Source organism: Schistosoma haematobium, chromosome 6 (assembly GCF_000699445.3).
Source record: "Schistosoma haematobium chromosome 6, whole genome shotgun sequence".
In the NCBI taxonomy this organism is placed as follows: domain Eukaryota; kingdom Metazoa; phylum Platyhelminthes; class Trematoda; order Strigeidida; family Schistosomatidae; genus Schistosoma; species Schistosoma haematobium.
This window is the reverse complement of record NC_067201.1, coordinates 18,776,682-18,802,404: the sequence shown is the minus strand read 5'-3', so window position 1 is coordinate 18,802,404 and position 25,723 is coordinate 18,776,682. Positions and strand designations below refer to the sequence as shown.

General features: G+C 33.2%; 1 protein-coding gene across 1 annotated transcript; it reads right to left on the bottom strand.

Annotated features, from left to right (window-relative positions):
• Nucleotides 1-1,172: 1,172 nt before the first annotated feature.
• On the bottom strand, nt 1,173-24,469 carry MS3_00011067 (uncharacterized protein; the record flags this gene model as incomplete). Its single annotated transcript, XM_051219470.1, has 2 exons — nt 1,173-1,475; nt 23,855-24,469. The coding sequence occupies 2 exons, from the start codon at nt 24,467-24,469 to the stop codon at nt 1,173-1,175; spliced, it is 918 nt and encodes a 305-aa protein (XP_051065679.1).
• Nucleotides 24,470-25,723: the final 1,254 nt, after the last annotated feature.

The following is a 25,723-nucleotide window of genomic DNA, read 5'->3' as shown; positions in this document are numbered from 1 at the left end:
AAACGGAATCATTTGTACCGGAGAAAATTTCCTGATATGATGGTAAAAGAATGCTTGAGGACGAACATCTTCAGATTTTTAGGTATATTGGACAACAAGGATTAGTGATACTGACGCGGTCAATATTATTCAAGAAATATAAAATCTCCCGTTTAGCAACAATTAAGAAACTCTTGTATAGTAAAACCATTTTTTATACGACAACAACTTTAAAACAAGATGTCTAGAAACGTTCTCATTAGAACAAAATGCACTCATTCATATGCTGATTTTTATGCACACTAAATAATATCATAAAATGAAAAAGACAGTTACTGAAGGACGTACTGAACATAGTTCATGTGAACTGTCACTGGGAATATAAATGTCACACTGGACCGGTTATGTTGAACAAATTTTTTGATAAACTTATACGAAAAATGTTGACCCACAGTAATGTAACCATTTTATCTTGTCACATCAGTCTGTCAGTTCAGCGTATTCCTCCATTCTGTTTGAAGTTTCAATTGCTCTGTTATTCTATCACAGTTTTATTTTATGATAGACGGTGTCCGAAGCGTGATATTGATACACGATGTGTTACACACTACCTCCCCCACCTGACTACTTGAGCGAGAACACAATAGTAGACGAGAAAGTTTATTGGGCTACCAAACAGTATCCACGAATACTTGTTTAAATATATTTACCTCTTAGAAAATCAACCCATTTCTTTGTCAACGATATGCATTTGTCCTTCAGACCATTTCCGATTGTCGTCGAATGACCTCGTTTGGTAATTTTTGATTGGCCCACTATATCACTTTCCTCAACTCGTTAGGTAGTTCTATCATTTTGGAAAATAGCTTTATTTTCTGGTGTCTGACAGACTTATAGAATCACCTGCTTCTAGAATTTTCTGACGGTTACCCTGCAAATACCCTCATTTAAGAGAGTATGAGTATAACCTCATCATATTCCACGAATTATTTCCTAGAGAGATATTGTCAAAATTTTGCAACACACTATTGTTTAACAGAATAAAGTTTAGCACAATTCAGAAATAAATCCTAATTTTGCCATAACCGTTAAAGGGAGAAATGCTAAGGAAAAATGTGTAAAGGTGCATATATTTAAAAAGAAATGACTTTTTAAATATTACTCATAATAAATAATAGTAGTTCCCAGTTCATTTAGATTTTCTCCTCCTGCAATTCCACACGTTGACCAATACCATAATGACAATGACAAAAGCCCTCATTAACGAAACAAACAGCACTAGTTGAATTGGGTATTGGATGAAATCCATTTTTGGCAGTTAGAAATTTACTTAAATCATTTATAACTACAACAGATACGACAGATCCATCCTTTTTATCACGTAGCTTCACAGAGATCGAACCTTCAAATATTGTCTCAACTTGAAATTTACCGTAGTATTCATCCTCCGTAATAATTAACTCAGCACGTGTTTTATATCCTGGAGGGACAACTATCTGTGGATGTTGTAAACAAATATTGAGGAATAAAACAAATTAGTGGAAAATGCAAACTAACAAATGAACTGAGTAAGAATATCAAACTTGATCATATGAATCAATCAGATAAATTAATCAACAACCATCAACTCTATTATAGAGGACGTTTGTCAAACAGTATGTAAATCCAGTACTCTGTCATTTTCCACGTCCGATATTTTTAACCAATACTGTTTATCAATTTTGAAGACGGATATATAGTATTCCAACTCGTTTTTTTAAATTTCAACAGGGTTTTTAAAATAACCAAGAATGTTTTTAAAATTTTGTCTGAATTTTTGAAATAACCACATCGTTTTCAAAGTTTTCTCATAATCCTTACATGCCAGAGATGAATAGAAAAAACAATTTAATTTCAAATGAGAAGAGACAATGCCTCATAAAAAAGTTATTGAAGACGAATGAAGTCTCAAAGATGCCGCATTTCTTGTGGGCGTGAATTATCAGACCACTGCAAATGCTATAAGAATTTTAAAGAACGTTGTGGTTATTTTGAAAAACGCACACAAAATTTTTAAAAAATTTTGGTTATTTTAAAAACCATAACGAAATTAAAAAAGAGTTGAAATACTGCATATAGAGAAGCTATAAATGTGGATTAATAGATGGGTCGCTAACACGAAGGTTCATGTTAGCTGTAGCTGCTACCATGACATGGAAGTCGAATATAACTGTTATGAAAACGTACTCGATATATACTGGTTCGGAAACCTTTGCTATTAGTTCCTACCTTGGCAGGCACGTTGATTGCAGAGTCTATATTTAATTTGAACTGAAGGAGAGGAGAAATATTAGATAAGTTGACCTCGGAATTCTTTAGGGGCGGTAGTCTAGTTTCAACAATGAAGGCGATTGAGATACTGATGAGTTTTGGAATTGAAAGTAATCTCATCTAACTAGTCCCAATCACTTATCGCCCAACCGGTAAGAAAGAATCGAAATTACCTTGTGATGATCATAGAGAAATTAGTCTGAGTATCATAATACTAAAGTATTAGCCTGCGTAGTCACTGGACACCTACATGATACTTATTTGTACAATCTCTTGGCCACCTGTTATCTAAGATTGGTTTTTCGATTTTTACGTAAACGTAACTGAATTGAAATCAAATAGTATTACACTGCTGATCTTACCCTCCAGTACTTTGACCTCCCGCAAACGTGGTAATTTTGCATCCTACAAGCTGGTATCCCCTCTCAAGTTTAATTGCAGTCTGAGAACCTATTCAGCATCTAAATATATGGAAACATTCTGAATGTACTCAATAATTAGTGTTGCTACTGAGTTGTTAAACCCGTTTTTCTTAAAGAAATTGAGTACACCTACATTATCTTGCAACTCTTCACTGTCACAAACACCAACAATGGCTCTGAGTAAAGATGTGAATAAACAAACTGAAGGTGCTCAGCCTCTTTTATCTATCTTTTACGCTAAATATATACTACTCTCCATACAAAAACATATTTAATGATTCATTCAGCCCATTTACTTAGTATTTCTATATATCTGTTACTTTATTTATGACAAATTCACAACCTTTAAATTTGTTTTTGCTATGGAGTTTAGACAGCCACTGATTTCATACTGTAAAACATTTCCTTTGAACCTTAATGCCCTCAATTACATCAATAGTTTTAAGTTTTCCAATCAAATTTGTCCAAATTGCTCATTTTGATACTGCCTGGAAATCATATTCTTCCAGATAGAATAAAATTGTAGTTATTACTATTGCTATCTGGCAACTTGCATCAACCTAATCAAGTCTGTAAAATTATGTGTTTTGTACTAATTTACCGGATTTATTTTATTGTTGTTGGTGACGGTCAAATGGAGTTAGAGAACAGTCAACCTGAATGCACTGCACAAAGATTCACTCTTTACTAACCTATGGCTTCGAAACATGATTTTTGGAAGTAGAAAAAAATGTGCGAACCACAGGTTTTTTATCATAACTGTCTTGGAAACGATGCTCGTATATAATTTGATGACAAAGTAGGGAGTGTTGATGTTAAACACAAGGTAATAAGTAATGATGACAAATCGGTTAGTGAAGTTGTGGACAAATCTTTATTGACTGAGGTGGCTACGTAACGTATGCCCAAGTACTGCCTACCTTGATCTACGATGTTGCCTGACGTTGATCATGACTGATCAGTCTGTCAGTTAACGAAATCTTTGTATCTACTAAGGCTAACATTATTGTTGAGTTTGAGAAGTGATCTATAGTATTTAAGTTTCTTGAATTTGTTAAAATTATTTATTCAGTTTAATCATTTGGCATCGTTATTAAACACTTATTTCTGTTTCTCACCTAATGTGTCGAGATAGGAATTATTGACTTTTCAATCAGGTCTAACCAACCGTCTATTACTTGCAGGTATTAAAATGTCCCTCAATCTTTTTGAGGGACTACTAGTTGAAGTTGGTTTGCTTTCATCATATAATGACATCACCTGAAAAACCAATAGATATTTGAAGGGTGTTTCACTTAAGTTTGTAACTCCGCAGAAGTGGGCACGAAACACTCGACAGGAAAACAAACCCAATAGCTTCGAATTTCGAGGGGAAAAATTATTTATTAAGTTCACTGATTAGGGATTTCATTATCAATGCTCTCAACTTCAACTACTTTGTATGCTCGTGTAGTTCTTTGTTTTTTTAATCAGTTAAATCAGTCAGATAACTTTATTGACAAGTATTGATTATATATTCATAACAGTTACTCAATTTCTCACCACTAAACGGTTCGTAGTTAAAGGTCATTCTGATCACAAGTTGGGTTCAGCTAGATAATCTTACTAACTACTGAGTACTGGATAGTTGTTTTGCTCTTGTATGGGATTTGGCTGTATGCACCCACTAACTCCCCAGACATAGAACACAAAACCCTCAGCTCTCGAGTCAAATGAATAACTTTTAAGCTAATTTGTTTGCACCCAATGGTTCAGAGTTCCTCATTTGGATAATTTATATAAATAAAAGTTTAAAATACAAAATAATTGCCCGGAAATTAAAGAAGAAATTTCTGAAAGCACGTTTCTGGGAAACATATATGAATGAACTTTAATTTAATACTTTTTGTAACAGTTGATCAAATGTAACATTTTTCGGGGTGCTTTTCGATCAAATCTCACTCCAAAGATAAATCATTCCGAGTACTTTATACGCATTTTGACACAAACACTATCTATCTACTTGACGTCACTAGTGAAGAAACAAAAATGAAATTAGGAACATTGTATATCAAATAGGCTAGAAAAATAAGCAAATCAGGAGAAACCGTGAAGCGTTTTAGTCAGTTACAGAGTGTTTCACCACTTAATCCCCAAGCTAATAAATAAAGAGTACATTTTCCAAGTCTTCATATAAATGTTCAAAACTATGCAAAACAAAGCTACTAAAAGTTCTCCATGACACCCGAAAATCGTTCACTTTGTTTTAATCTATACATCTTCAAGTATTTTTGCAGAAATGAAACGTTGATGTACTAGATTATTCTTGCTTTACATTAGATGTATTCAAAAAAAATAAACTGATCAGAACTCTTCAGATCAGTTCATTGACCTGGTTTATCTAATTTTATCAAGACCAGATAAATATAGGTGGACAAGAATGTAAAATACCAGTAGAGAAAGTGCAAATAAATGTGAGGTATTAAGAATGTTTTAACAAAAATAATTAATGTAAATGGACCAACGCTGCAACGATAATTTTTTTCAGCTAAGCCAAGTAGAACATTTAATTTCCAACTTCATAAATATTTTAGATGTCAGTGAAGTAGTTTATATTCGTCTTAGGTCACACTAATTTTCAATGTTTTTACAAAATAGGGCTATATGTTTGCACATATTTGTTTGGTTGCCCTGATATTTCTGTCTACTGTACTTTTGCTTTGTCATTACTGTCTCTTACTACAGTGAAATACGGAGTATTACAGTCTATATAAACATATGGACGCTTTTTGAACATTTTCACAATGTGGATCGTTTTGTGGAAATACTTTGAGTAGTTCTCGCCAAATTTAATAACCAGTAAATTGCTTTCGAGTTTGGGATGAAAAATGAAAAGTGAGCATTGAACACACCAGTCAACTTATGCATATCTTGTGTTGGTGTAACTAACAATGAAACAGTTACGCCCATCTACTTGAAACTAAGACCTAATTATCAGACCTAAATCTTGTTTATCCTATTAAAAGTTCAAGAAGAGGTAGTTCAAAATAGTATAGAATTTATACACATCAAAACTAATTATGGCTTTATATACGAAAAAGCATTTAAAATATTTACCACATTGTCATTCATGCCTGTCCGAAAATGTGTTGTCTAATATTTTGTCTAGTTTAGCCTAACCTGTCGCTTTATTGGAATTATACCACACACTTAAGATAATGTATTGGTCCGCTATTCGTAAAAATTGCTTTTAATTTGACTCGAACCAAATAACTTGAAACACCAAGTGGCTTAGAGGTTCATTATTTAAGGTTAAGTATTCTGAGTACAGCTTTCAATTATATCACCAACGTAGAGTAATAACATCTTTCGTCGTCTATACTAAACCGCTGTTCACTTTTAAGAAAACGACTTTCACAGTGCGTGTTTTTGTCTACAGTTTTGCAGTTGAAAATTTTTTTCTCATCGGGTAGCTTGCACTATCAAATCATTTTACTTGAAAGTCACATGGAAGAAATCTCAGGGTAATTATATATATATATATATATATATATATATATATATATATATATATATCGCCTTTACATTTTATCATATACGTTCCTAACAGTTGTGTAATAATATTTCGTTGTATTATTATACGTTCAAAAAAGTTAACTATTACTAATCAATTAGTTAATCCATGAAATTGTTTTCGACAGATGTAAACATTGAAATCGATTATAATTTATTGATTTCCGTGAAGATTTTCATAAGGTTGTGACATTCATAGTTTTTATAGTTTTAACCATGAACTGATCTTAATTAGACAACTATTGAAAACCTGAAAGCGCTGGACAGCATTTAAATATTAGTAATGGGCATCTCAACAATGTGCATCCATGACTTCACATCTGGGAATTGGACTTAAGACTTTCGATCTCTGTAACCCTCATCCATTGTTTGTGGTGGATAATTTTCTCACACTATATAGGTGGACTCCACTGGTCTCGGCTTTGCGGTAGAACTCCAGGAATTACATTATGAAACTAGTCACCGGTGAACACACGATCGTTATTAGTATAAGGTTACGGAATATCGTGAACTGGTTGAAGTTAGACATCGAAACCGCAAATGCGTTTGCGAGCGCTTAACCACTAGGTCACAGAGCCGGCATCCAACATCCCAAATTAAGATGAAATATGTGTTGAGCTCTTCAGGTCTATATTTATTTTCCAGTCTAATCGGACATACTTTCAACTTGAATAAAATTCCAAAACCTTACAATTAAATATGATCGTTTACGTATTATTGACCAACCGATATCATATGATGGTTGGTCTCTATCATAAATTGGTCAAAGTTAAGAAAGTTGATCGTTAGATTCTAACTCAACAATCTTATGGAATCGTGTTCACCGCGAGATCTGAATATGTTAAATTCTAACGCAGGACCATTCAAAAACGCTGATGGAGACGGTGCTGTCAAGTTCTGAGTGACTTACCAACTGGTGATTTCCCGCTGATGAACTTGATGATAGTTATTTTAATGAAGGGGTAGTCAAAATGCTGGTGCAAAAGTTCTTTAGAAATTAGATTCACTAAATTCATATAACTTGAGCTTTGGACGCAACACGTAGCGATAAGAATGGAGTAATACCTATACAGGTTAATAAAAAGGATATATTTGAAGTTCTAGAAATCACAACCATAGTTAAATCCTAACGTAGGCTAAGGGTAATCACCGCGAAACTGACTTCATATTATTTGGGTTAAAATTAACTGGCAATAAATTTTCATGTCATAAGTTAAAAGTGACGTTACGATTGTTCGTTAGTGAAAATAACCCTCAACTTTCATTGTGAAAATACACATTTAAAAGCGACATTAAACGTATTATCACAAGTACTCGAAATACTGTATGACATTTGGGGGAAATAAACCACGATCCCATTTAGAGTAGCGGATATAGATTACTAAGGGATCTCAAAAGAAAACAAAGTAGTTATCTCGTACTATCAGGTTTTTAGTGTTTCGTAAATTGATATCAATAATGAATTAAAAAGATCTTTAAATCTCGACAAACCAAGTGATCAAATATTAAATTCGTGTTCACGAGTGACTAACTTTAGAATAAATCCATAAACTTCAAGAGAGTAGTAGCGGCAGTTTTGATTTAACCATTTGAGAGCTGGATAACTACCTCAAGCTGAATTCGGTGGTCGTCAGACCATATGATGAATTTGTCGAATATACACCGGCAATGGTTGATGTGCCAATAGAAAGTCTTTTTTTCTGATAAAAAAGCTTCTTCATTCACTTGGGTGAGGGGTAAGAGGATATGTTTATGACTTTTGATTGTATCTTCGTTTTTATTGTTAGAATGTTAGACGTATCGTATGTAAATGTTTATCGATTGAATACATTATCACAACAACAAATTGGATTGAACTACATGACTTGTTTTGTTCAATTTATAATGCCTCTTAAACTGACGTCAATCTTTTAAAGAACTGGAAACTAGCTTGGTAGTTTTAGGAATAGGCTTGAAACCAAAATGTAGCAGGTTCGAACCTTGTTCCTCCCAGGGTAGTTGTCCCTAGTCCTCACACAAGTACATTTTATGCTAAATCCGATTACATGGACAAACACACTTTTTAAACGAATCGTATCTTTTCAGTTTTTTGTTATACTGTAAATCAGCATCAGATTACTTGAATCAGAATAAATCGTCAGCTTGGTTGCTTTTATGTATTACATGGACATAGAAAATTTACCATATATCTAATATTGATAAAAAAAGTCACAAATCGCATGTTACGGCGACTGACCACGATCTTTAATATATATCGTATTAAGGTCAGTTATTAAAAATATACTTACTTCTGTGGTACCAATTTTAAACTAATATTTGATTTCTCTATTTGCACGAAGCTGAGAAATGTACGTTACATTTGTTGGACGGTGGGTGATATCAACTTTAGACAAACATATGATCTTAGTTTTCAACGAAATGTGTATAAGACAGAAATTTGATGACAATGAATTTAGAAACATTGGGTAATATCAAAATTTATAAATGTTTCCAGATGAAAATGTTCACATACAATGCTTCCATCTTTCGGTCCTAGGTAGTCTGCATAAATTATATATAATATAGTGTATAACACACCTGCATAGATTTCATTTATCAGACAATCATCTGTATGTATGCCTAACCGTGTTTATCCCTACAATTATGTTTATTCTCGCGTAAAAATTCCTTTATAGCAAATTATAGTATGAATAATTTTTTTAAGTTTCGAAGATGTTTTTCTTATCTCTCTCCACCTATTGTCAGAAGTCATTCTTGTATTTCACTTTTTGTGAGTAACATTACCACTGGATTCACCACAACAACAATTTTCAGACACGAGCGTCCCACCTCATTGTGTCCATTGAATGCGTGTACATGTTTATACTTGAACAAGAGTTAGATTCATTAAGTCCTACAAATTGTTAATTTTAATCAACTTAACGACTGAATTTCCGTGTCTGGCAAATTTAACAAGCAAGTGACTTAATTTTTATCATTCATCATCATTATTAGTATAAAATCGATTAAGAAAGACATCAACAGAAGAAGAGAAAATATAACAGACGCAAGCGAACCATGTTCCGTACACTCCCATATCGTATCACCTAAAACATATAATGTTGCAATAAGAAAAGTGTAGTACCCTCGATAGTTTTCGTAGTATTCCTAAAAGCAATAATAACAAAGACGATTGGCAAGTTGATACTGTCTAGTTCCTAGTTGAAAACAAAGAACTCATTGTAAGGTAGATAGGAAGATAGTAACTAGGGGATGAGTGTGTTTGTGTGCGTGTCTGTAAGAAGCAGAACAAGAGAGACAGAGAAGGCAGAGAAAATTGGATAAAAACCAATGATGTAACAGGGGAGAAGAAGCGAAAAAATTATTTTATAATTAAAATTTTGAAGTAACGATAACAATCAATAATTCTTTTCATCATCAATTATGGTAATAAAAAGATGAAGTGAAAAGAATCATACTGATTACTTGTTCTTGCACTCCCTTTTCGTTTCCATTATATTTAATTTGCAATAATTTCATATTATACAAATGAATAATTATGAGAGGATGAAACAATTCTATTGAGAAGATATGTAATGATAGTGATTGATCTCTAATAGTAAAAGACTTAGAAATTAGTTTAGTATATTCCTACTTTTTGGAACTGAATATAATCAAGGTGTAGATGAAAGACACTGAACATATCCACTCAGCTCAGTTAATTCACTGCTACACTAATAAATATTAAGAATAGGTGAATGACAATTCACTAGAATCTCTATAGAGCGGAGACGTTTGCACAAATCTGTCACAGGCTTCTACTTTATCAAAGAATAATAACTAAAATGTACTGTTAGAAGGGAATAATTATGACAAACCACTAACTAAGGAGATTTACATAATTTTAGTAACTGCAGTATTAAGATGTGTTGCGATATTCATTTGATTCGACCGACAAAACAATAAAGTTCTACACAATTTACAAAATAACGAAGTATTTTTTGCTCATTATTCATTAACACGAAGATGCTTTTTCTGTCTGAAATGTGTTTATGGTAAACAGATATTGGTCAAAATATTCTCCAAAAGTAGCTGGAGTCAAAACTGAAGCTATTACTTATTAATAAGACAGGCTAGCATATCCAAATTGATGAAAGCTAAAAATATGGAGTACTTGTCCTGATTTAGTGTTGAAACGATAGTGTTTTTCTCATGATATGGAGGTTCACAGTTTCATCTTAAATAGGGTCTTGGAGATGATCTACTGATGAGGATGAAAATTTTATCATGAGCTCTTTGGCTCTACAGTCAGTTTGTAAGGAGAATTTTGTTCAGAAAAGAACAAACATGATTTTTATGCACTGATAGACTGACATGATGATCAAGTTAACTTCCAATTCGCTAAAACGAAATTATGTGGTTGACATCTCATACATTACAAGCAATCGTTCGATATGATTTAATAACTGTTATAAACGACTATCCTTTCAGTTCTCAACAATTCCTTTAACGAAAACGTGAACAGAACTAATTAAGAGAATTGCACGAAATCAAGAAGCACAGAATAAAGTCAGTTAGAACTAAATATATAGTCTGGAAAGTATACGTTTAAGATTTTTCCAAGATAGTTTTTATGGAGTGAAAATGTTTATCTAAATGTTTTATCTGAGGGTTATTGTTTTGTCTTCAGTAGAATGAGCGAACTTTGAAGAGTATAGGCCTGCGTTGGTTATGATTGGATGATTGAGTTTAGACCAAAAGTGCATGAAGTCAGTGGACAATTTTGTAAAGGGAATTGTAAATCTTCCCAATAAACAATAAAATGGTTTAAATATGTGACAGTGATAACACTAATATAATCATTTATCTGAGTTTTTGCATGTCTTCATTTTCTTACAAAATTGTAGCAGTAAATAAATTCCAAAAATCAATAGCTCTGTAAGCCTTTGACATATGATTCTGACCGCATTAGGTTTAATGGACTCACCTATCTGAAGGCGCCCGGTCACGCATGCACACCAGATCACAAGTGGGTACAACGTGCTTCAGATCTCTTACAACTGTTAGTCAGCTTAAATTGATCACGTCTCGATATATCGTTAGCCTATCAAATATATTTTTGAACCTCTTCGCTTTTGACTTTTGATTTGACTGGGTTGACATATATCGATTATAAAAGGTGTTATTAGTTAAGGCGCTGTCAAACTCCGAATACTTATGGCATCTTTAAAGTTAAAAAGATCAGCGCTTAACAGTTTAGACAGTAGTGCTCTATCAGGTATGAGCGCCAGCCAATAATATGAATGAACATTTTGACATTAACGTTTTTCTCAATTGAGTCGACTTATTTTTAAAGTTACACAACTCACCACTCAGTAATTTTTCTATTTGATTCCAGATTATCATGTTTTTAACAGTCATAATTACAATTACATATTTTACTTAGACAATACAATTATCATATTTATCACTTAATTCGTGAATACGAGATATCTTATGCAAACAATAAACTTATGAATAAAACTTTATTTGTTCACAATGACAATGAATTTCGAATGACCTTTGAACTCAAGATATATAATTATTTCTAATGCTCTCAAATGGTTAATTTTGTCAGATTAACTACGACAGAAATTATTTACATACATTCTATTTAACATTTACAGGGTTAACTTGAACAGACTCTGGCTCATCTACTGAACAAAATTAAAGCTCCTTTAGATTTTAGTATGATGGTACTGATAGCTGTAAAATGCTATCCAACTTACCTTGCCATCTATAATGAGACTCAGTGTGCTTAACATGAAACCTTTCATAACAAGATTTCGATTATTACCCTGGAGAAATCAGACAAGTTTGCTGAACGAAATGTTGGAATTATTTGAATTTCAATCGCTGAGATTATTTCAAATATAATTTTCACATATGATGACTTCTCTATACTCGGCGCCCAATTTTTGTCAGACTATTCGTTTTAATATTGACGAATATTCGTATAAATAAACATGTGTGTATCTGTAGTTCAATAAACACTTCGGTATATAAACAGTTGACAGTCATTTGTTATTCAGCTGATGTACCAGAACGAAAGCTCAATTATACTTCGTATTTTTCCACTTTCATTATGACTTCCACTTGGTGACAAATTTTAACGAATGAAGTTTTGTCATTAGGCTAATATTATTTGACCAGCTCAATTATTATCTTAGTACTATAGGATTCCTATGAATCTTATATCTCATATTCATAAAACTTTTACCGCATAATCTCTATCTCAAAATATCGTTTTTAATGATAATAATAAATCAAATGACCATTGAATAGATTATTACATTAAATACAGGGAATAATTTATACTGAAATACTCATTCATTTGACAAATCTTAAGTAGAAACAAATATACATTGTGATCTTTTTACTAAATACAATCACCTTTTGATGAAGGCCTTGCTTGATATTGATTCCAAGTTTATTGGCACTTATCTCAATGTTGTACAACTGGAAAGTTGACGTGAAACAATTCGAGAGGAAAAAGTTTAAATTCACGGCACTGAGTAGCTCAGTTATATATGTTACTATCAAGCTATTCAATTCTAAAGTGTTTTTCATACCAGCAGAGATATATCAGCTTCTAAGTATACTAGAAGACACGAGGCACAATAAACTGATATATCTTATAATATTGCTGAAAGGAAAGGTCTCTAAATCGATATGATAAACACAAGAGTGTAAGTATCTCACAAAAGAATAAGTAAAATCCTCTGAACAAGGGATGCGATTTGGTCAGTGTAATTTTGAAAACAATTCTACTACTCATCATTCATGTTTATTGATCATACCACACAGTTTATAACAGAAGTTCTCTTTTAGGAGCATTCATTTTCAAAACTGCACAATCGCAAATGTATACTTATTTCTCAAGATGATAGTAATTACAATAATAGTGATTATAAAATTCTGTTAAACATGGTAATAGAATGGTAAAAGAATTAAAACGTTATTTTTATAAGGGAAACTAATAATAGTTTTGTTGTTAAAAGCTTCCAAATGCCCTGATATGGCAGAGGGTGGGGAGAGTTAGCTCTTTCTCTCTCCAAATGCTCTCACATGACCACGCGTATACAGCCGCTGTCACGGAAGTCATAATCACTACCATCTCGCGGCATTCATGTTGTTTACGGAATTAAGAGGACGAAACGCCAACTTCTGAGCTTTAACCGGGTTGGTGGATATGGAAGATCCACCTAGGAGAGTTGGAAAACCCTGATTCCAAACTAATGGTGCACATGGGCTCCAGTATCCTGACGGAACAAATGGAGTATGAACCAGTTATTGGTCACCGGCTACCATGTAACTGCATCTTCTGACTTTTCTCCACTGCCTTGTGGATCAGATCTTTAAGTCGAAGGCTCCGGGTGTGGCTCCTTAAGAAAACCACCTGCTTCGGTCTAGTCACTTGGGCAGTATCACAGCCTACACACAAATCAAGTGGATTGTGTGGAGTATATGTATTCGGTGGCCCTTTGTATCAGTATTTATATGTCCAAATAAATAAACTGTTGTTGATGTGCTGAAAGTTCATCATGAAAATAGATAGGGAAATTGAGACGAAATGTAATCAAGAGGATCATAGAAACAGAAACATTCAGTTGGGGGTAAAAAGAACGTTCATCGTAGCAACGTTGTGAATCGTGTTCTCTAACCGATTAGCGTTCATAATCTACACGATAAATTATCTCACTTGACCAACTCTATATGCATTCATCAGTTTACCTGTTCATATGAAATCAGGTATATAAGTCATTTGATGCGCACTCCATCCGAAAGACTTCAAGAAGATTATCCTGCTTGGCTGAAAAGAGGCGAAAATATCTCAATAAGAAGCTAAATAATCTAACATCTTGTGAATACAGGTCATTAAATCAAGGCGGGCTCTACATTCAAAGTCATCTATAAGGTAAGTAAAAGGCTGCGAAAGGCAATTATCTTCCGTCTTCTTAGCATTGCCGAAGCGCTAACCATACATCTGGAAAAACCATAATTATGTCTACAATCTCTTCTTCTACCATGGTCTTAATCTCTCATAATTTTTTCCATACTTTTCTTCTTCAAAGCCATCTGTTTCCCTTCTATCTTCATAGACTTTTGCGCTCAACTGGATTTATCTGTTTCTATAATCCTCCTGATTACAGTTCATCTAAATTTTAACATTTTATCTTATCATGCTGAGCCTTCCATTCCCAATTACGGTTTCCCTATCTATTTTAGTGATGAACGTTCAGGACCTCAACAACAAAACTATTATTAGTTTCCCTTATAAAAATAACGTTTTAATTCTTTTACCATTCTATTACCATGTTTAACAGAATTTTATAATCACTATTATTGTAATTATTATCATCTTGAGAAATAAGTATACATTTGCGATTGTGCAGTTTTGAAAATGAATGCTAAGAAACGAGAACTCTTCGTTATTTGATATCTCAGTGAGTATATTTCGTTTGTATATATATATATATATATATATATATATATATATATATATATATATATATATATATATATATATATATGGAAATTTTCTAATTATAGATGGCCCTAATTGAATAAATCTAGTATATTGTGAACGTGAATCAAACTAAACTGAAAACTAAATGTCATAATCGTTTTGACAATCATTCTAGTAATTAATGAAAACAAATCAACAACAGATCATATTAACCAAAATGCTTAAGTTAAACAAACTTAAAAATGGTAGTCACTTTAAACATACTAAAAAAGGCACTAACTATCTACTGGTAATTAACCCAATAAACATATTAAAAAATTTTGCTTTCGCTACATCGGGATAAAAGAAATCAATAAACTTTTCAACAACATACGAGTTAAAATACAGAAGATTTCTGACAGGTGTTTTATTGTTTTATGTTTTAAGGAAAAATCCGAAATTTATTGATCCATATCGGGTTACCATTATGTTTTGTCAAAAAATTATTCACTTCAATCAATGAATAGTTCTACTTATCAAAACAAAGGGAGAGGGGATAAAAATCAGTGCCCTTCAGTGTAGCACACCTATCAATGTTAGCATCGGAAAATATGCAGATCAGTTTTATGCGAGGCACTAATCCATGCTACAGAAATTTCCAAGAAAACATCTGACCATCCTGATGGTAAACTCAAACCCCAAAGTCGGAATAGGCAACACCGGTTATGAAGATATCAAGGGATGACATGGACTGACTGGGAGAAAGGAACGAGAATGATGAGATATTTGCAAATCTACGTGCATTCAACAAAACGGTTATAGGTGGCACTATATTCCCCCACAAACGCATACACAAAGCTACAGGGGTTTTACTGGATCACACTACACAGAACCAGATCCATCATATTTGCATCACTAAAAAGTCCATAAGGTAAATGGAAGATGTTTGAAACAGGAGAGGAGCCGACATAGCTTCAGATAAACATCTGGTTGTGGCCAAGATGGGACTGAAGCTAAAGAAACACTGGACAACTGGGGAAATAGTATTACAAAGGTTTGATACAGTCATCCTTCGAGATAATGACAAACTCCACGGATCCATGGTCAACCTCAGCGACAGATCCTAGGCCTTTCAAGATCTACTCAAAAAAGATTAAACTAACATAATGAACAATTGGAAACGTACCAAACAAGGATTAGCTTCAAAATCTTAGGAGGTGCTGTGTCGCAAAAAGCACCGTAGTAGACACTATTCACAAGGATGTTTGTAAGTAGTGTGTAGAGGAACGTGGCGTCAAAGTTGCAACAATTGTCAGACGGGATGAAGGGTTTCAGTGCTTCGAAATCATGGCATTAGCGTAACACGTGAAGACCAGACGAGAAGACGGCTACGACTACAGAACACACCAGCAGACGCGAATGGAGGATTAGAGGCTATGTATGTGCGCTATGTGAACATCTTCTAACTTCTTACAGTAAACATACATGCCTCTAGTCAATTGTCTTGTTTTACAGCACCAGCGTAAAGAATGGATCTCTATCGATACCCAGGACAGGGTCTAAGAAAGGAAAGACAAGAAGAAAGAAACCAGCGACAGTTGAACAAGAGCATAGAGAATCAAGGCACAAACTGAATACACAGAAGCAAACAAACGAGTGAAGAGAGGCATTAAAGCCGACAAGCAGGAGTACGTGGAAGATCTAACAATAACAGCCGAAAATTCTCTATGAGAGAAGGGAATATGAGATGACTATGTGATACAACTCAAAACACTGCAGGGGAAAATATCAAACTAGAGCAACCAGTCAAGAACAAACAAGACAAACCAATCACTGAATTTCAAGAAAAGCAGGACAGACGGGTAGAACACTCTAACGAAATCCTGATCGGGCTAGCCCCTCTGAACCCACGAGACTTCGGAGCGGCACATACAAATCTTCCAATAGTTGTCACTCCACCAACAACCTAAGAACTTACCATGGCCATCAGACAGATCAAGTGTGGGAAAGCAGCAGGACCTGACAACATACCAGCTGAATCACTGCAATCAGATCTAGAAGCAACAACAAACATGCTCCACGATCCATTCAGTAAGATTTTGGAGTGCCACTGACAGACTGGAAAGAAGGATACCTCATTGAGACGCCAAAGAAAGGAGATCTTAGCAAGTTTGAGAACTACAAAGGCATCAAATTACTATCAATACTAAGAAACGTTTTCAGCTGAGATTGTTAAACCAAATGGAAGATTCAGTAGATGGAGTTCTTACGATGGACTACACTGCAAAGTTGTGCATGGAGGACAGCAGGCAGATACATTCCGAGTGAGGACCGGTATCCGACAAGGCTGTCTACTCTCCCCCTTCCTTTTTCTTCTAGTAGTCGATTGGATTATGAAAACCTCCACATCTGAGGGGAAGCACGGAATACAATGGACAGCTCAGAATCAATTATATGACTTGGACTTCTCAGATGACCTGGCTCTTCTATCCCGTACACACGAACAAATGCAGATGAATACAACTGGTGTAGCAGCAGCCTTTGCATCGGTAGGCATCAACATACACAAAGGAAAAAGCGTGATCCTCAAATACAACAAGGAGGACACCAAACCCATCACACTTGATGGAGAAACTCTGGAAGGTGTGGAATATTTCACGTACCTGGGATGCATCATAGACGAACAAGGAGGATCGGATGTATACGTAAAGGCGAGGATTGGCAAAGTAAGGGCCGCATTCCTACAATTGAAGAACATATGGAACTCAAAACAACTGTTAACCAACATCAAAGTCAGAATCTTCAATACGAACGTCAAAACAGTTCCACTGTATGAAACTGAAACTTGGAGAACTACCACAACCATCATCGAAAATGCACTAGTATTTCTAAACAACAGTCTACACAAAATACTCAATATGCGTTGACCGAATACCACCAGCAAGAGCCTACTGTGGGAGAGAACAAACCAGCTTCCAACTGAAGAGGAAATTAGGAAAAGACGATGAAAGTGGGGGTAGAGAAAACTATCTTCAGATTGATAAATACATATTAGTTGTTAACTGTGATGTAATAGTCTTTAAATCTGATCAGACTTTATCGATCAATTTCATTAGTCACTAGGGTAAGGTCTATAGACTATAAAACATCAGATCAGTTACTACATCTTAGTCAATTAGTGTTTAAACAATCGGGTCCTACATAAGATCATTTATGGACAAGTAGCTCGATGATGACATCTTTCTCTGTGAGGCAATGAAAAGTTTTTCGGATTCCACGAGGAGCATTAGTTCACTGAGCGTTTCGGATTGGTGCCAATTGACACAGAACCTAGGTCTAGTACTTCTTACCGATCGTCTTCAAACACTTAACACGCATCAGACCGTAGTATGACCCTGATTTCACGATAATTATTCCGATAACAAACTTTTGAAAACAGATACTTCATAAGAATAAAACATTACAAATTAATTTTTCCCAAGAAAGCTTTATAACTGACCACTACCATCATTGCTATATCGTTAACACATGGTAATAATATTCGAACTGATTGCATAAGCAGTCGTATGTGATTTAAAATTGAGACGGATATATTAATAGTTTGAAAGTATTACAATATTACTTGAGATTGACCGAAGATATTAAAAATTACATGCAGCTATTAGATGATGTGAACTTATCTAAATATAAAAGTATGAATGATAATAGTTCTCACTAATAGTCACTTAAACAAAATTTTAAGTTATCTAATGATAAGCCATAGATTTGAGAAGCCTTGAACCTATAAATTAACTTATTTATCTTAAGCTTTATTATAGTCATGCTTTTCTTCTTGATAATTAGCTTAGTTGATTGATTAACTGTTTAGAACAGATATTTAATTAGCAGAATAGGAATTTAGTTATGGAGATTTTTAACTAGTTTGAGTCAGTACTATCTTGTAAATACCATCTACCTTTAATTTTCCCCTTAGTGAAATACTTTAATTGACGTTAATCTGTAATTCTACTGCTTTGTTTATATCTCCCGAATCCAAAAATTGCATACAGTCAGTTATAAATGATTTAGAATGTGACGTAAATATGTATAAGTTTAGGTTGTAACCCTTTAAATCAACACAACAAGAAAAAAGCTATCAAATCAAAACAGTACTATCCATGATAAAGAAGAGTGAAAATATATAACATAAATTGGGAATGACGAACAGAGCTAGAGAATGAACGGCTTGAAAGAGGAAAAATTTTCAAGATTTAGTGGAAGATAAGGAATAAATATGTTTAACTCTGTGCAACATATTTTGAGTCATCACCTAAAGTATGCCATCATAAATGACCTCAACCGCTTAGACTATATTTACCAACAAGGTTCATTTCAAAGGTTAGCGATATGATGAGCTGGTGCTATGTCCATCTGTTCCTATTTTCTTACAACTCACTTGTAAGCTAGTGAACTTCTAGCATAAGGGTTAAGTAGTGGCTAATGACCTTATTTGATGACCTTTCACAGCTTCCATCAACCGGTTGGCTATTTTTATGGAGTACACCAAGTCGCGCTTAGAATTACTCACTCTATGGACGCAAAATATGCGATGAGTGCTTTAAACACTCCACATGTACTCATGTCATCAACGTTCAAAGATAATGATTCATAACCATAAAGTATTACTAAGCAAACTGTTAGGAAATATATTCGCCCTTCGATTGGCCAAGGTCCATTATTCATGTGCTAAATATTGCAAAAGTTAACGAAAGCCAAGTACAATTATAGTAGGCGTGCCGCTAATCCACTTTCTCATCTGTCAGTTTTTCTTACTACACATTCATGTATTTTCAGAAACAATGTAAATAAATGTACTGTATACTTGACTGCTTAATATTCTACATGGAGTGTAACTTCATGAACGTAGATCGATCTGTCCTCATTAATATACAGCAACTACATAAGAGAATATGTAAACACATTGATGTTTTTTACTTCTTCGAGTTTAAATAATATCAAATTACTGAACTGTTCTGAAAACGAGTACTGAAGCCTCTTAAAAGCAATTAAATTAATATATTTGAATTCTTATGTATAAATGTTCTCAAAAGTTCTATTTCATTGAGTAGTCTTGAACTTTTATAATCAATCGGATTTCACTGTTAACTTGAAATTTGTTAAATTATCCAAGTATTTTACTATTTGTTTAATATTAAAGGTTAAGTTACTTAATTTTTTTATATAAACGTTGTAGAACTGAACTGGGAAATTTATTTATTATTTAGCTTCATTACCAAACTGTAGATAGAGAATCGATCATTTTTCATCATTAATTCAATAACACTACAATGCATAAATGTTTGCATTTAGAATTTTAATACTGAGATTATTTTAAAATTCATTTCGATAATTATAATAATAAGTAGCCGATGAGTGTTATGTAATTGTACATATCTGCTCGGTATCTCAGCTTAGAGTAATTGAACACTTACGACAGATGAAATAGTTGTGATTCATTGTAGACTGTGTAATCATGTTTTTGAGGTAAATATCTTAGCTTGTTTTAGTCATAGTTTCTAGGTCATCCAGATATATTGATTATGGCTGCATTAGCCGGAGTCTGGCTTTTTTTACTTTGAACTTTATACTATTTTCCACGTTCTATTTTTTGCGTTTGATAGGAAATGTTGATATTTGATATGATGGACAATAAATATGACAAAATAATACCAGTTGGTTGAGGATGGAGTTGGCAGTCACTGAAATCAAGATTAGTAGATTGACGGCCGGTGTGTTGACGTTCGAGCTTTTTCAGTTGAGTTTAGCTAAAAATTGTTATGCATAGGTTTGTTCGAATATTCAGTGAGTACAGATTCGTTTATATGCTTCATATTTGATTATAATGAGACCATGTATGGGGGGAGAAAAGTAAATGGTATTATTGTTGATGATCACAACTAACCGTAATGTGAGTGAATTCCGTGCATGAATAATTTCTAATGAAAACGGTAGACGAGGCGAACCTACAATTTATGGACGTACCAATCAGATTTACGATAACATGTCTTGGATTTCGGCGCGAAATTCCTTATCTCTCTGTGACACACCAAGGTTAAAGTGATCACAAATGACTAGGCTGGTGTGACATTTTTGAGCTCTTTCAGTTCTAACTCGTTAGGAACCAAGGGGATTAATATTCATGGTAAATTTTGGCTTTTAAAAGCTTTCTTAAACAAGAGAAATAATAAAATTTAAAATCCAACTTGCCAACCATTTCACTTTGAAACTTATCCTTTCACTTGTTTCCTTACAGACTAGATTGACAAGCAGTATGATTGGCCATAAAATACTACTGAGGGGTACTAACTAAAGTAAACGCAACTTCTGCGTATACTTATTTATGTCTAATTTTAATCAAAAGATGATGGTGATCAAATAAGCGGGATATTTTAAAATAAACAGACAGGGAAATAATGTGGACTGTTTATTTTCAGGCACAAGACTGTTTTTCAATTTTCGGTAGCTAAAGCTTTTGTAAACCTTATAAAAATCGAACTAACTCAAAAGCCAACGAGTGAATGTATTGTCGATAAGTCACTACATTGGAACATTCTGAAAGAAGTTAAATTTTTCACTACTTTCTCTACGTTAACACATTCAAGATGACTAAATGATTTACCTTCACATCATAAATCACTTTTGTTGCTTCGAATCCCTATACACTAACTTGCATAGTGTTTGAGTTTAAGTAACACAATATCTTTTTTTCAGCACAAGTTTCTATGAGTATTCAGCGAAATAAAATCCTATCCAATATGCTCAATCATATTTGAATTTCTAAAATACTTTGTTAGACTATCTAAATCTTTAATTGAACTACAGGTTAGTCATCCGATGAACTAAGGCATGTTGAAATTATCTTGTTTTAAAACTAAACACTGGCAGATTATAGACGGCTGCTAGTTGATAAGTTGAGTTTATTCATATCATTCTGTTTTTACGCTTTTCAGGATGAACTAGAGGCAAAATGTTTATCCATTGACTGGAGTAGTGGAAAACTAGAAATACAATATCATATCTAGTCAAACTAGTTCTTTTTTTATCTTAAAACAACAGATAGAAGTATAGAAACATAATTTCATATACAAAATATTTGTAGGGAAATTCAGAAACATAGCTAGAAACCACATCGTGTAGGGATTCTCAGTCTTTCGTTGCTGATTTCGAGGATCAAACTCATAAGTCTCTACTGAGATATAGGCTCATTTAGTAAATTACTTGACATAGTCTACTTACATAACTTGATTAGCTGTGTTAATTTTCACCCAATTGGCAGGCTTTGTATTAAAAAATCACATTCTAGACTATATTGAGACTGACTGTTAATTATGTAGTGAATTGCATTGACCTAGCTTAGATCAACTCGTGAATTCAACTGTGGAAATACTACAATCTCCACAAATCCCCATACTCATTTATTCTAGTTTTAATCTTTAAGACATGATATTTGGTGGAACAGTAACTGTTCCAGTTGACTTTAATTACTTTCACTAACATTTATTAACATGTGTTGAGAAAATGTTTTATAAAGTGATTTTTTATTTCACATATTTCTAAGGTAAAACTATATGTTCAATTGAATGACTTGCCTTATGAATACACTAGATATTCGTGCTGAAGATATTTATACATGTACTGCTGAGTAAATTTCCAACCCAAAGTAATCTAAGTTAGAGAATCGTAAACTACAAGAAACAACAAACTAAATCCAAAACAGATTTATGGAAGTTTTGGTGTGAAACTGTGATCTTACTGAGACGACAACTCACAACTAACATTGGATGAAGATTACATCATATAGCAAATTGACTGAGTTTGGAAATCTGGACCATTAGATTTTAATTTATTTGTCTCAAGTATCATGATCGCTGGAAAACAAGGTGCTTTATTCAATATTTAATGAGATCGCCAGTGAGCAGTGTTGGGAAGTCTCAAGCGCGAATGAGACCTTTGTTGAGTACTCTGTAGGTTCCAGGGTGGTGTGTGCTACTTATATTGACATAAGTAGTATATGATGTTAGTCGTGAACAGAAGGTCTGGCAGCAGAGAGACAAAAGGATCGAACAGTAAAGAGTCGAAACAGGATGTAATTTGTATGAAAATGCAAGGACAATGAAGTCTGAGTCATTTTGAGACAATCGGTGGACATTTTGAAAATTGAGCATTTTATGATTGTTAGATTTTATTAACAAGTCCTGTAATTTTATGTTAAGCACATTCGATTGTCCCCGCCTGTGTTCTGTTCACTACATCGGTAGTTCATCCGGTGACGTTAGCTCTTGATGAGAAAATAACTTGAGTCTTCGGAAACCCATATGGTAGCACTAAATTCAATAGTAATTTTAAGCTGTCTAGGCTTTTTTCAAAAACGGAATCACTTAATAGAAAAATAACCAGCATGATTGCGAGAGAATTCCATTTCTACTTAATGGAGCTTGTATATATACTAGATGACTTAAACTCATCCAATGTATTGCTATTTTTTAAGTTAAGATGTAAGTAAGCATGTAGGTTACTTTTTAAAAGGAAATTTAACAACAAACTGTTTTGAAAATTTATAAAATCTAGCACCTTCTAGTATTTTAAACAGATATTTCATAACTTGAAAATGAAAGGAAATATCCGTGATATTCTTTTTTAGAATGTACATCTGATTATTATATTGATGTTATTTCTGTATTACTGAAATGAACTACCGTGGGAATTAGCATATATATTCATCATCAATTTATTTAATTGTTTGTTAACTTAGCGATAATACCATAATGATATCGATCTATATATGTTTAAGACTAAATACCAATAATCTCATATCTGAAATGTGACTTCTATTAAGTAAATGGGTAAATGTAGATACTGACGCAATCAGAAAATACATTCTAGTTACTACTGCAAGACAATCTATCATCCAATTCACTGTCACCTGTGACTGAGCACAGTGTTTTGTGATTGGATACATTATTCAATTTTCTTCTACATCTTTTTAAAATTTGACCTTACTGAAGGTTTTGTTAAAAATCACACTTTTTTACTTTAAAATGAGGTAAGTTGTTAAATATACAAACATACCGACCATTATACTCACTTCTGTATCTAATGTCCAGGTTAATTCTTCTTCAAATACTTCTTCTATATCCTTAGACATTGTTATTTCGCGTCGAAAACCCCCGTTAGCTTGCACAGACATACTTGGTGGTCCTATTTGCAAATTTATACTTCCACCCTTTGTAACAACCTTTTGTAAACTCAGTCGACAAGATGAACTTGTTCGACGTTCAGTTCTTAAATGATTTGTCTGTGTTTCACTCGTTTTGTTTGTAAATATAGATGAGAATAGAACATGGCTTTTAAGATCTCTTTTGAGAGTTGGCGGTAAAGTCTTTGGTGGCACTGCAATACTTTGTTTGGTATCACCATTGACTATATTTGGTAAGAGGTATTCTGTTTTTTTATGAGTAACAAATAAACGTGTAAAATCAATATCAGATGAGTGAATATCATCTAAATTAATACGTGATTTTACATCTTTAGCAAATGGAAATTGTGTTACATAGTCAAGTACTAAATCACAAATATCAACTGTTTTGCGTCCACCATTAGTTTGATCATTTGGTGTCATTTCTTTATCACAGTGTTTTAATGTTTTATGAATAGAAACTTGAAAATGATGATATCTTGTTGAAACGAAATTATAGATCATTCAAAGAACAACGAAATTCATCATTAAATATCAAGCTTCATTCATCCAATAGTAATATTTTAAATTTTTAAAACTTTTTGGGGTAGGCTATTTCAATACATGAATATCGAATATTATTTTTATAGATGTATTAATGAACCAATCAGTGTTGAGTATTTGAAATTTAATACAAAATACAAATTATAGTTAGTTAGGTCATTGAAAATGTTTAAAAATTTGAAAAATGTATGAACATACAAGGATTTATTTGATTGGCAGAATAATGATCGAAAAACCAGATAAACCTTGTGAACATTATCAATTTGAATATATTACTTATTTCTAAGTTTAAAATATGAATTTCAATTTAAGGTGGAATGTATAAACAAATCTGATTCAACATAAGTTGGTTTTTATAAAAGTAATCTATATGACCTGATTAATATGTATAATTAAAAATTATTTAGACATTATAAAAATGTCTAAGTACTACTAGCTGATAATAATTTTGTACTTATGATAACATGGTGTATCGATGATTATTCAAATAAAGTTTTGGATAAAATTAGTCAGGCATCAGATCGGATTAAAAAAACAAACATTTATTAAGTAAAATATTGACATTATGTTACGTTACATATAAAAGGCACAAATCCCCACTACGCTTAACTAGAACACCTTATTTATAATCAAGTTTTAACCTCAATTTAAATATTAGTTGTTTTAAAAGCATGAAGTGAACTACATTACAAAAATCAGTAGTAATTTGATTCTTTTACATTCACTGTAAATAATTCTGAAATCGTTTGGTAGCACAGATCTAGAGTCTATCAATAGCAAGTTTATTCATTTAGGTATTTCAATCGGTCACGGTAGCAACGTATGTTGAAAATTTAAGCATCAGAACTGAATCAGTTATTTTAAAATGTGATCGAAGATTGTGGTTATTTATCTAGTTTTTTTTATTATCAGCGCTGTGTGAATGATGTTATTTAGTGCATTTGATTTTACTGTTCTTAACTTTAGATTTTATTTGTACGGTACCGCCGAATATTAGTCAGATAAATGTCTTGTGGAATTAATTCTTATTAGCCAATTGATTAACACTCTTAGTCCTCGATTTCTTATGGAAATTCCATTGCACCTTACATCTATACGTAATATATTTTTGTAGTGTTTGAATGAACTAATGATTCCTTTGTACTTGTTGAATGCTTGATTTCGAATTCTAAATACAGTACATTCGTTTATGCTTATCTAGTACTTCTTGATCCG